This window comes from Montipora foliosa, chromosome 13, assembly GCF_036669935.1.
Source record: "Montipora foliosa isolate CH-2021 chromosome 13, ASM3666993v2, whole genome shotgun sequence".
Taxonomy (NCBI): Eukaryota; Metazoa; Cnidaria; class Anthozoa; order Scleractinia; family Acroporidae; genus Montipora; species Montipora foliosa.
In genome coordinates this window covers 22,402,089-22,414,588 of record NC_090881.1, presented here as the reverse complement: position 1 = coordinate 22,414,588, position 12,500 = coordinate 22,402,089, and the positions used below count along the sequence as shown (strand labels likewise).

The 12,500-nt window shown below is 39.5% G+C and overlaps 1 protein-coding gene and 1 non-coding gene across 4 annotated transcripts in view; one reads left to right on the top strand and one right to left on the bottom strand.

Moving 5' to 3' along the window:
• LOC137982103 (NLR family CARD domain-containing protein 4-like) overlaps positions 1–12,500 on the bottom strand; it is a 29,593-nt gene that overhangs the window by 14,222 nt on the left and 2,871 nt on the right. For 2 of the 3 annotated variants that reach the window (XM_068829150.1, XM_068829151.1), the window contains exons 3-5: positions 9,848–10,514; positions 2,284–2,958; positions 1,522–1,710 (exon numbers count right to left, since the gene is read on the bottom strand). In XM_068829150.1, the coding sequence (XP_068685251.1) occupies positions 1,522–1,710; positions 2,284–2,958; positions 9,848–10,490 (1,507 nt within the window). In that variant the 5' untranslated portion in view covers positions 10,491–10,514. The remainder of the gene's footprint in view (positions 1–1,521; positions 1,711–2,283; positions 2,959–9,847; positions 10,515–12,500) is intronic. The other variant, XM_068829152.1, reaches the window with a different exon arrangement.
• Trnas-aga (transfer RNA serine (anticodon AGA)) lies at positions 1,297–1,370 on the top strand. Its single transcript has one exon. It is a non-coding gene; the product is annotated as a tRNA-Ser (tRNA).

Here is a 12,500-nt window from a genome sequence, read left to right as displayed (position 1 = left end):
TGGTTTCTTTAGCGCTGACAACAATTCCTACAAATGTACGTAGAATCGATTTCCACTTTACACTCCATAGATAACAATTCCGCTCGTGCTTTAAAAGAAAAACCTCTTTCAAAAATATTTCAATTCGTATTTTTTTACCGTGCGCAAATTGCACAAGAAAAAATTGTCACGGTGGTTCTCACGGTGTTGATGTAGAGAAATAAAAATAAAAGTCAAGCAAAACTCGTTGTTTCAATGATGTAATGATCGATGGGTAATAACTAATCAAATCATTTTCCACACATTCCAGGAAAAATCACGTGGTATTGAACACAATTATCAACGGCAGGAGCCCATTACCCGGAGCTTCCATCTGTATTGTACCCTTGAGTCTACCCTGTCCCGTATCTTTCTATTTTTAGAACTACTACATTTTGACGGTAATGGGCTCCTGTCAACGGTAAATCACAGACGCTCCACTCCGATTCTTTTTTTTCTGCGGAGAGTGGGCGGCTGTACACAGGCTACGGAAATCACAACACAGTTATTTTTGTGAATGCCATGAACGTTGCGATCGGTCAATTAAATTTTACTACCACTGTAATCTGAAGTAATCTGAAGTCGACATTCGATGGAATAAATTCTCTTCAAAGCTCGTCAAGCTGACAAACTCTTCCAGAAGCGAGAAAACATCATGTTTTAAATTACTCGAGTTGCGTGTTTTTGTTTTCATTTTTTTTATCGGATGATAACGGCACCAGCCTAGCTTTTCTTCAAGCGAGTTTTTTCTTGTTTTTTTAATTTTAGTGGGCCTAGAAACAAGAATCCGGTTTGGATTTTCCCAACGAAACGCACCTAAATTTCCGAGAAAATCCACTGCACCGTGACTTGGCTGGAATTTAATTAGACTTATTATCTTGCACTGCACGCTGTAAGTCGGCAAATATTGTCATTTCAAAAAATATATTTCGGTCGCTTATGTAAGCAGAAAAAGTCATGACGTTATTTACGGACGCAACTACAATGCGGCGCAAAACGTTGTCACGCTACGTTCATTTGGCCTCATAACGTTATCCTTTTCTCTCAGGAGCTTTCTGCGACACACTTTTTGGTATAAAAGCTCAATTTATCACCAGAAAAGAGAAAGCAACGGTGCTTGCCCGTCGGGCAAGCTACGATAAGAAAACGCTAGCCCGACAAGTCATTCCACTAGCCCCGGGCTATCGGACAGCACTTTCGACGCGCCCTGACTTGGCTGTGTAGCCGCGCGATGCGGTTCCAGTCAAGACCCACAAATTGACCCTTGCTCACCATAGAGTCTCCAGTAGCTCAGTGGTTAGAGCATCCGACTAGATCACGGAGGGTCGTGGGTTCAAATCCCATCTGGGACTCGGATATTTTTCTGAGTCTACATTACTCCTTACATTGAATATCATTGTTGTTGTTTCATCTTTAACACAATCATTATTATTATTGGTAGTTACACAATTAATGTACAAATGCATTAATTAAACAGCCAGATTTTCCAATGATGAAGTTTACCTTGGTCACAGTGCGGCCATTCTTGGAAAACAACAGGATCATTGAGCATATTTGCCACAACAGAGGCTGCCATGGTGCTTGCAAAAGACATCCACTCACTTCGTGACAGCTGGGTTTGATTAACAAAACTTGCTACACCTTTTACTACCACCCACTCAACTTTTTCATCATAGGCTGCAGCAAAAACACCTGAAGATAAGGATGAAGGAAATTTTTAGGGAAAGGTCTTCAAGCAACACTCTGTTGATTCACATCTCCAAGTCAATCATTGAAACAGCAGCTTCAAGTTGACTATTATTCTTTCTGGCTTTAAGTTTTTTAAAAGATAGTTGTGACAATTAACTTGCACTTCACAGCCATTCTATTCTCCTCATATGTTACAACAACCAAGTTTTTTAGATTCAAATGTTCCTCAGACAAAGTGACAATTTCTTCCATTCTACCAACACAGTATTATGTCTTGATTACCCCAACACAGTGAAATGAACCTAAATCAACCTTGGAGATAATCGATTTCAATGGAAGCCGTCTTATTGATGCCCTAAAATAATCTTGGTTACAAGTCTTTTATACACCTTTCTTACATGAAAAAAAAGTTCAGCAAACACATTGCTTAGCTTAGTATTTCCTTGGAAAGCTTAAAGTTTCATTGACAAAAAAATGAAGTAACAGAATTTAATAACTTTAGGATTTTCTCAGATTTGTCTAATACAAATTAGTTAAGGGTTTATTACCATTCATCGTTAAAACTACGCATATTACCTTCCCCTTCTGTCTCAACAGCAATTGCTTCTGGATATTGAAAATGAAGGTCATCCCATCCACACTTCACTGCCTGTGTTTGGCTCAAAATATCACTATCACAGTGTACTTTGACTTCCAATTCATCTCGATTTTCCAAAGGAGCGATCCATCCACAATGTGCATGCCTAACAAGACTGCCAAGATGTCGACTCACAGGAGTTTTGAATCCAGCTGGTGTTGTTAACTTGGAAGATACAACTACATCTCCTAGTTTGATTTTATCTGAGCTTAAACCACTGCAAGTTCCCACTGAAAACACAGCCTTGGGCCTCAAGGCCCTGACGGCATTCTTTACTGCTGTTAATGATCCCCCTGGGACTGCTGCACCTTTGGAACATTTCATTAATGCAACTTTAAGCTTCTTTTGGTCACCAGCATTACCAGTGTATCCAAAATAGATCGGGCCAACTTCTATGTTGTAACTTTTGAAAGGTTGATCCAGAAATGAGAAACAACTCAAGAACTCACAATCCTCCACAGTCAGCAGCAAAACGTCAATCGGCAGGTCAGCACATTTCCAGGGCTTGGTGGTGTTTGGAAGATCATTCAGTTTTGGGGGCTTGACACTGAGCTGTGGGGGCATGCCATAACAGTCTTCCGGAACAGCCAAACAAAGTTTCCTTTTCTTTCCAACTAAGATTTAAAAAACGAAGCAAAATCATTTATTATCTTGACTAGTTTAGCTAAATAGTAGAAATGCTACTGAGGGGAAGGGAGATGTTCACTTATGTTTGCGGTAATTTAATGATGGTTCGTGTGTGGAATTGAAGAGAGATTTTAATACGTCTTGAGCAGGGACAGTACAAAACGTGGATCCCCAAACTGGACTCCCATCTGGTCCCCACTCAAGAAGAGAAAGAAAATGGTAGTTTGAGGATGAGAGTATGTACTGCTTGAGATGATTTTAATAAGCACCAAGTACTATTATTCATGTGGCTGATTGAAACTATATACTTTGCCCTCGAGTAGACTCCAAATCATAAGTGCAATATGTTTGATTTGAAAAGGTAAGTTGTGGTAAAAATAACTATGCGTTGTTTCTGAGGTAATGAAAGAAGGTAAATAATTCCTGTTGGGCAGGGTTGGTGTCTGGATGGGAGACCATCATGCTACATGTATACAACATGTGAGTTCCTTTGGTAGACACCATATGCCTATTTTTTTAATCAGAATACTCATATTTAACAGAATCTTGACCATTCATCACTGTAGTTCAGCCTGGCAGCTTTTCCTATTTGTATTTCACGAAGCTGCGATGAAGTTTACAAAATGGAAAAAAGAAGCATCAAAGAAGTGAAAATTAACTAGCAGACTAAAACCAGGGCAAGCTGCAAGCTTCTGTTTTAATTCCCTGCTAGCAGAGGTCCCTTCTCTTTTTGCATTGCGTCAGCTCAGAGAGAACAAAAGAAAAGAGACCTCTGCTAGCATCTTCTGTATAACAAGATCTTACAGCACATCTTCATTTCTGCATTAGCACATAACCACAATTCCTTGCACCTTTGACCACAATCCCCTGCCTTTCAAGAAAAATGTGTTCTTCGTCCGATTAGACAGCTGCCTCGTTCGTTTGCTTCAGGCTCACTCACTGCAGCAGCAAAAATTAGGAATAGTTGTATGCGTGTACAGGGCCCAGGTAAAGGAAGCGCTGTTTACAATTGGCGCAGCTTCAAATTTTGCATAAGGCAATAAATTGATGTTGAAGCAGGGAAATTACTGTCATACATTATGTAATTATGACGTCACAATGTGCGCGATGTACTTCTTGAGATTTACACAATAAAGAAAACAGGGCCTGGTTGTTCGAAAGCCGATTAACTTAATCCAGGATTAGCGTGAACTTTTGTTTCATGTTTTTAACTTTTTGGTGAAACTTTCTTTTGCTTATTTTTGTTTTTGAGTATTGACTTCTTCTAAAGTAAAGTTTTGCAAAATATCAGCATTGAACAGTATTTAGGAGTAGAGAAATAAAGTCCTCAGTTAATTTTTAATCTGGGGTTAGCGTTAACCGGCTTTTGAACAACCGGGCCCCTAGGGCCAGGGCCAGGTGTCTTAATCATCGTGATAATTCGTCGTTACAATAGTTGTAACATTGGTGCCGGACCAGGATGAGAGAGGATATAAACAAAATGAAATCGATCCGAGCAGCCTACAAAGGACGCTGTACACAAGATTTTAAAAAGGCAGAAAAACTCATAACTTCAAAGAGTTCAGATCACGCTGAATTGGAGGCACCCCTGGACAGACTCACACGAAGAGCTGGGGAAATAGCGCAGATGGATGCTAAAATTGTGATGTCTTTGGAGGCAGAGGAAGACTTTCTAAAAGACACAGAATCAGCTCTGATGTTTCAAGACCATATATTGGACTGGCAATTCAAAATTAAACAATTTCTCAAGAGTAAACAAGAAACACCGGTGAGTCAGTTTCATCATAGTAGTTTCAAACAAGCACCAACGCCTCGAATGCATGTCAATTTACCCAAGATAAACATCAAACCCTTTGGAGGAGATCCACTTGAATGGTTCACATTCTGGGATAGCTTTAGTGCAGCTGTCGATAAAAATCTCAAAAGTATCGTCCACATAACGTGGACATAAGTGCCACTATAGCTAAAAAGCTTGCTTGTAAAATTGTTGTTAAATCTACTCGAGTTAATTATTCTTCCACTGGATGAATCAAAACATTTACGCTTATATAAGGACCAATGGCTAAACTGGATCAGCGATATCAGCAATTAATTTTGAGGTCAATTGAAATACCCAGACCATCCTTCCTCACAAGCATTTCTAAAAAACAACTTCATATCTTCTGCGACAGCAGCCAACTAGCTAACGGAGCAGTAGCTTACCTAAGAGGAATGTCAGGAGCTGAAATATACACTGCGTTCGCAATAGCTAAAACCAGAGTTGCACCCATCAAAACAGACCCTTCCATGGCTGGAACTGCTAGCAGCACTCTTAGGAGCGCAATTATCTGAATATCTAACCAAGACACTTCAGCTCACAAAAACCAAATGCGAAGTCATATACTGGAGTGATTCCCAAATAGTGTTATCTTGGATGTCGTCTACTAAACAATTGCCACAATTTGTTCGTACGGGAGTCCACAAGATAAAAGAAATAACAACATCGAACACATAGAAATTTTGCCCAACATCGATGAATCCAGCCGACTTGATAACTCGGGGACTTGATACCAAAATGTTCAACAACAGGAAACAGCTATGGTTTCAAGGACCTCCATGGCTGAGAGAGCCAGAAGACACATGGCCACCACAACCCGGAACATCAATCCATGCAGAGTACGAGAGCCCACAAACGGCAGTTACAATGATCGCAGATATTGAAGAAAATCCTAACATACTGAACATCATTGACTTAAAGAAATACAGCACTCTAATACGTGTAATCAGAGTCACTGCCCTTCTTGTCCTCTTTGCAAGAAAATGGAAAACACCTAAATTGTAACAGATCTGTATCTTTAAGAATAAGGTCATGTTCTATTGGGATCAACCGTTTTTAGTTGGTTGGGTTGGTTGGGTTTTTTCGTGTTCTATTGGGAAAAAACCGTTTTCGGTTGGTTTCGTTGATCAACTTTTTCAACCGTCATCAAACTAGGTTGAAACGGTTGAAAAAGCATTGGCAGCAACCGCTGTCATTTACGCTGGCCATTTAAAGTTGGCCGCGTTCTCCTGCTGTGTTGCTTTCGGGCCTCAACTTGTCAACGCTGAGAAGTCTGGTAATAACTATTCCCAGAAGTTATCGCGTTTCAACCGAAAACGGTTGAAAAAGTGTTCTATTGGGAAACCTCAACCGCTTCAACCGAAACCGGTTGCGGCAGAAACGGTTGATCCCAATAGAACGCGATCTAAGTTCTGGTAGTGAACTATTACTTAGAGAGAAGCTTTATCCATTGAAAGTGTCGAGCGAGAACAATGCACAACGTATTGAAAAGGAAGACAAAGAAGCTATAGCTGAGAAACAACGTCCCCCAGAACGACTTGCCGCTCAGAAGGCAATTCATAGAATCCGGGAACAATCGGAAATGAATACTTGACATGAAAGATATCAGATTCAATTCGATACTTCTCTTAAACATTTATCCCTTGCTAATCATTCCCTACTATACAGTGTATCTTATCTAATCGGCTCGGGGGAGTGTCATAAATTATGTAATTATGACGTCACAATGTGCGCGATGTACTTCTTGAGATTTACACAATAAAGTAAACAGGTGTCTTAATCATCGCGATACTTCGTCGTTACAATAGTTGTAACAATAATTATTACAAAGCAGTACTGAATATGAAAAGGGCGTTGTGAGTAGCCGGTTTGATCATGGCGGACACGGTGATGTACCAGTCGAAACAAATACTAAAGGAAACGCAAGGTCGATTTGTACGGCAAATTGTGGCCACCGTTTTTTAAAAATGCAACATTCTGCAAGGGATGAAGTTTAGTGGCAATGCTTTATTTGGATTTGCTTGATCTGGATTATCTATGCGCTGATCAAATGACCAATGACCAAATGAATAGCAAGAAACAGGAAGTTTTAAAATCTGACTGAATGAAGGAAATGAAATGGGTGAGTGGCGTTGTTTTGCTTTCTCATTTTGCACTGTGTATGACGTTCACATTGGTCACTTTAGTTCTAGTTATTTTAAGATCTTGGCTGGATAACCAACTCAAAATGGATACTCAAATTAACAAGACATGCAAATCTGCTTTCTTTCATGTACATGTACATAATAATTTACATGTATCAGATGAATCAGGAAATTTCTGAGTTTAAGTACTCTTTACGGCCTACCTGCCAGGGAACTGCAGACACTCCAGCAAGTTAAAAACACTGCCACCAGGCTTCTTTGTAAAATACATTGTAAGTTGTTTTGATCACATTTCACCAATTTTAAGATTCCACTCAGGCTACTTATCAAATTCAGCGTTGAGTTTAAGATCCTACATATTACCTACAAAGTTATCCATGGACTTGCACCAGCATAAATTATCTCAGCAGACTTATTACCCACAAGACTGTATCTAGATATCTAAGATTGTCAACTGAATTTTTATCGCAACCACCCACAACAAAAACTCTACACACACTTGGTGACTGTAGTTTTACCAAGGCTGCGCCAGCATTATGGACTAAGTTACCTAATGCAGTCCGCTGTGCTAATAGTGTACAATCTTTTAAAAGACTTCTCAAAAGTCCTACTCCAAAAGGCATATGAACTTTAATACATTATGATCTGGTACTGATCAATATTGTAATTTTCATTAGTATAATTTTATTGCTATAATTGTTACTTTATGAAATTCACGCTTTATTTATATCGTATTTATTGTAAACTAAACATGTTAGATTTGTATTGTTAAGTGTGCGAGAGCATCTTCCAATGATTCGCGTGCCACAGAAGCATTAGATTACTATTACTATTATTATTATTCTATCACATGACTGGAGGAATGGAGATGCCATGAGATAGCACAGTGCTTTCGTCAGATCATTGCACAAATTCACGTCAATCTAAAAAGGTTATTTTTCAACAGTCACAATCAAGGAAACCAAAGAATACTACCAGATTCTTCTAAAAACATATGTGGAGAGTGAACGCAGTTGACTCACAAAACCCAGACTCAAGTGCCAACCGACTTGCCCCGTTAACACCAGTGTTAGTCACCCAACAAAGTTGACTATATTTTGCGCCATTTGAGAAACAAACAGTATGCCGAAACTCACTAAGCAGGCAGAACAAGACACATCAGAGAGGCAGTCACAGGCCTTAACAGCAGCTCTTTCAGTCACAAAAAATGCAGAATGCTTTAGCAGCCTCGCTGGTGGCGACTATCAAAGCAACAGATTGAGTGTTCCAGCAGCAATTGGGAAAAGCCCCAGACCAAGAGGTTAACACCTTTCTCACAGATGCCATTGCTTTGGCCCTGCAGTGTTTTCACGATACTAACAACACTCGCTGACTAGCAATGAAGAAAGACCAGGGATTATGTTGCCTAGTGTAGTGCATCCAGTGTCTGCCTCATCAGAATATTATGTTCGGTGACCTGTCAAAACTGACCAAAGGTATTTCCAAAGCAAACAAGCTCACCAAGAAAGTTCGACCCCTGAGCCACAGCACTGCACATGATTTGTGCGGCAAATTGCTGCCACCGTTTTTTAAAAATGTAACATTCTGCAAGGGATGAAGTTTGTTAGTCTTAAATAACATAATGAATAACCACTGATGTTGCACAGTTTAGTGGCAATGCTTTATTTGGATGTGCTTGATCTGGATTATATACGTTAACATGGCTCATGCTATTTTGTGTTAATAGCCCTAACTGGCATTTCTTGAACTGTGATCCAGGGAGATAACTTTATTTGTTGAAATTTACATGTATGTATGCACACTTATATTGGGGTTACTCATTGAACATTAGAGAGCTTAAGCACCCACATTTTTGAGAGGTGGACGGCAACCGGAAGTGAGCTGTTTTTCCTTTTAATTTGTTTACACACAATCACATTTAAATCACTAAGATCTTTTCCCCATTAGAGATGATTAGTATAAAAATCTGGGAGACACCACTGCCCTGGCAAGCAAAACTTTCTCTTCCGGTTGCCGTCCGCCTCTCAAAAACGCGCGTGTTTAAGCTCCCTATTCTGTCCTGTAATACCTGAGATAAATTTACCTTAGCACCTGTGCTAGCTGACAGTTACACCCTAGTTTTCCTCCTCACTTTGAGTGAATTACTTGATGGAAAAGCTCTGATTAAACCAACTTTTACATTATGTCCTGTGTAGTGGCTGTGTCAGTGCTTTAAAGTCTCATGGGATCTCCATGCCTCTGGTCATGTGATAGAGTGGTAAAATTAAATGAGACTTACCTGTAAGTTCAAGTTTGATTGAGATTCTATTACATGACCACAGGAGGCATTAGGAGATCACATGCCCCCCCCCCCTTATACCCTCCCTTATGGGGGCAGAGTTGCCACCTCCCAGCATGTGGTTTTCTGACACACACCCTGCAGTTTTGAAAAATGACCTGACGCATGCGCTGTGCTATCTCATGTGATCTCATATGCCTCCTGTGGTCATGTGATAGAATCTCAATCAAACTTGAACTTACAGGTAAGTCTCGCTCAATTTCACCATTATGATTATTATTGTAGGAAACATACAACTCTTTTAAAAGACATGTTTCAGCATGCTTATGCCATCATCAGTTTAATGAGTTCCTAACTCATTAAACTGATGATGGCATAAGCATGCCGAAACATGTCTTTTAAAAAAGTTGTCTGTTTCCTACAGTATTTATCATACTTGATACTATTGCGACAGTATTATTATTATTATTATTATTATTATTATTATTATTATTACTTATTGCAACATTATAGCGCTCCTTCCTCTTTTCAAGGAACAAAAGCAACAGGTGCACAGGAAATAGAAAGTGTCAAAATCTTAAATGTGGTTGAATCTATCAATGAACAACAATAATTATTAATAATTTAAGATAGTGTACCTTCAAGTCGTTCAAAATTGTCCTTGGTACTATCATCACCTTTCTTCCACTCTTTCAGCAACTCACGATAATGCTCTTCAAAATCAGGATTCATGCACTCAGTCTTCAGTCGGCTAATTGCAGATGTATAACTTGCCGCAGATCCAAGTGCTAACAATGCGTTGCTGATGTCAAGCCATAATGCATGGAATGTTGGCTCGTCAATGGATGCCTGGGTAGCGTGACCGTAGACATTGTTTCTGTAATATTTGATTCTTGCTATGTTGGCTTCAATGCTGTTATCAGAAGCAGGAGGGAGGATGTCCCAGCTTCCAGTGCTGGCAGGGGCACCCAAGCCGCATATGTTCCTCAGCAGTACCATCAGAAGCGTAATGTCAAAGCTAGCTGATGAGACTGATGATGGGATAGTTGGGTACAGCTTTCCCCACTGGGTAACATTTAAAATCTTCCTTTTTCGCAGAGACTGCAATGTAGGATGAGCTGGTGATGTACTTGCCAAAATGCCATGCAGACGGTTAGGGGGATGTATCCTGTCAAAGGTGTCTCTAAGTGCCTGAGTTCCCACATCCACTAGAAGACGACACAACCGTGCATAGTTTGTTGTCTCCTTAGTGGATGAAAATGATGGTGCAGCACTTGCCATCTTTTAAACTGTTGGTTTCATTAACTGTAAGAAAAATTAGCATCACTTGTGAAGCTCAGTTTCCACTAGTGTGGACATAATGCTGGGGTTGATGGAAGATCAAAATCATAGCACATTACTGTTCAACTCTATCTGCGTGCACGACAATATAATTTATGCTTGTGCAATGCCTTTGTAGGCTTCTGGAAGTATGATATGATCGTTCCCAGCGTTCGGGTCCAAAGTGCCAGTGCTTCAAGGAAAAGTCGCTTGTCGTAATTGGCTTCGAAACCAACGACCTTGACATTTTCAAAATTCATGTTGTGGCTGAAATTGTGGACATGGCTTGCAACTTCGGAGTTTTGGTCAAAAACTGCCACTGCCTATTTGTGCTCCGCAATTTGGGTCTTTAATGATCTTTCTGTTTGGCCATAATACACAAAATTACACGGTGTGCAATTGATTTTGTACAATATGCCTGATTTCTGGCAGTCAGAATTACCTAGCCCTTTGGGACGTGGAAAAAGGCCGTTGATGGTTAGTTGTGGTGTGTAAGCTACTTTGACATTTTGTTGTTTCAAAATGCGATCTATTTTCTTGGAAATGCCCTGTACATATAAAACTTGGAAGTTGTTCTTGGTGGGTTGTTTGGTTAACGCCCTCTCGGAGTTTTGAAGAAAAGACAAGGGATAATTCTTATCTCACAGAACGGCTTTGACTCGTTGTGTTTCTTCTCACCTTCCTTTATTCGCTGACGGGATGGTGTTTGCTCTTTTCAGCAAACTGACATGATCAACTTGTTTGTTGAGTTCGGGTTTCAACTGCTCAATATGGAAGCTCTCCTTGATTTTGAGTTGATAGAAAGAAGTAGCATTATCAATAATTTTGAAGCAAGAAACATCACAATTATCGTGACAATTTTTAGAAAAACTAAGATGCTTGAAAATATGAGAATTTTTGTCCCAGAAAAGGTGCTCATTTACACATGTGTAGAAATGCCTGTTGGTTTCACCAACGTAATAATGATAATGCTACTTCTTTCTATCAACTCAAAATCAAGGAGAGCTTCCATACTGAGCGGTTGAAACCCGAACTCAACAAACAAGTTGATCATGTCAGTTTAGCATTACACTTTTAAACTTTTACCATTATGTCAGTTGTGTTCTCTATAATATTGTTGGTTCGTTTGAATTTTACGTACTTGTAACGAACATTTAATCTACAAAGAATCATTGTATTGATAGTTATATATATATACGAATTATCTTGTCAAAATTTTAATGTTACACTCACTATGGCTGAAGATGATGTTTGAAACATCGAAACATGTTCCGAAAATTCAAAAGTGTGGTTGTATTTTTTAAAAGATTAAAAAATAACAACGTTACATTTCTTTGCTGTCACTTATTTTTCTGTTGAAAGAAATAAATTAATTATTGGTACAAACCTCAAAACAGATTGGAAGAAGGAACATCTTCGAAAAGAAGGTTTGTTACTATGGAACCCAGTCTTCGCACGGCCAAATGCCCTACGATACTTTGATATCGAACAAGCGCGCAAGAAAATTGTACCTTTTGTCACGCAATTTCAACCTGCTTTGAAAGGCTTAAAGAACATTCCATTGGACAAATGGCATTTTAATTCAAAACCAGCCTAATCTCAAAGAGATATTCAAGGAATCTCCCGTGATCTCTTACACAAAAGAAAAAGCGCTTAAAGATATGCTTGTCAAGACAAAACTGTTAAGGGCCCACAGACGGATTTTTCGCGCGTTGCTAAGGAAGTGAAATGTTACTTCCGGTAACTGACATCATCATATCATGAGCTGACAAGAAAACCCACTCACAAGCAAAGGTCACCGCACAAACTGTTGTTTCCATCAAAGGTTTTTCCTCGCCCTTCCTCGCGCTCGTTTTCAGATCAACTGCGCATGTGTAAACAAACTGACTTCCGGTTTGAGAAAAAAGCTAAATTTGCGGCGGTTTTAAATTGAATTAATTTTTTTTTACATGGAACATTTCACCCCCAAAT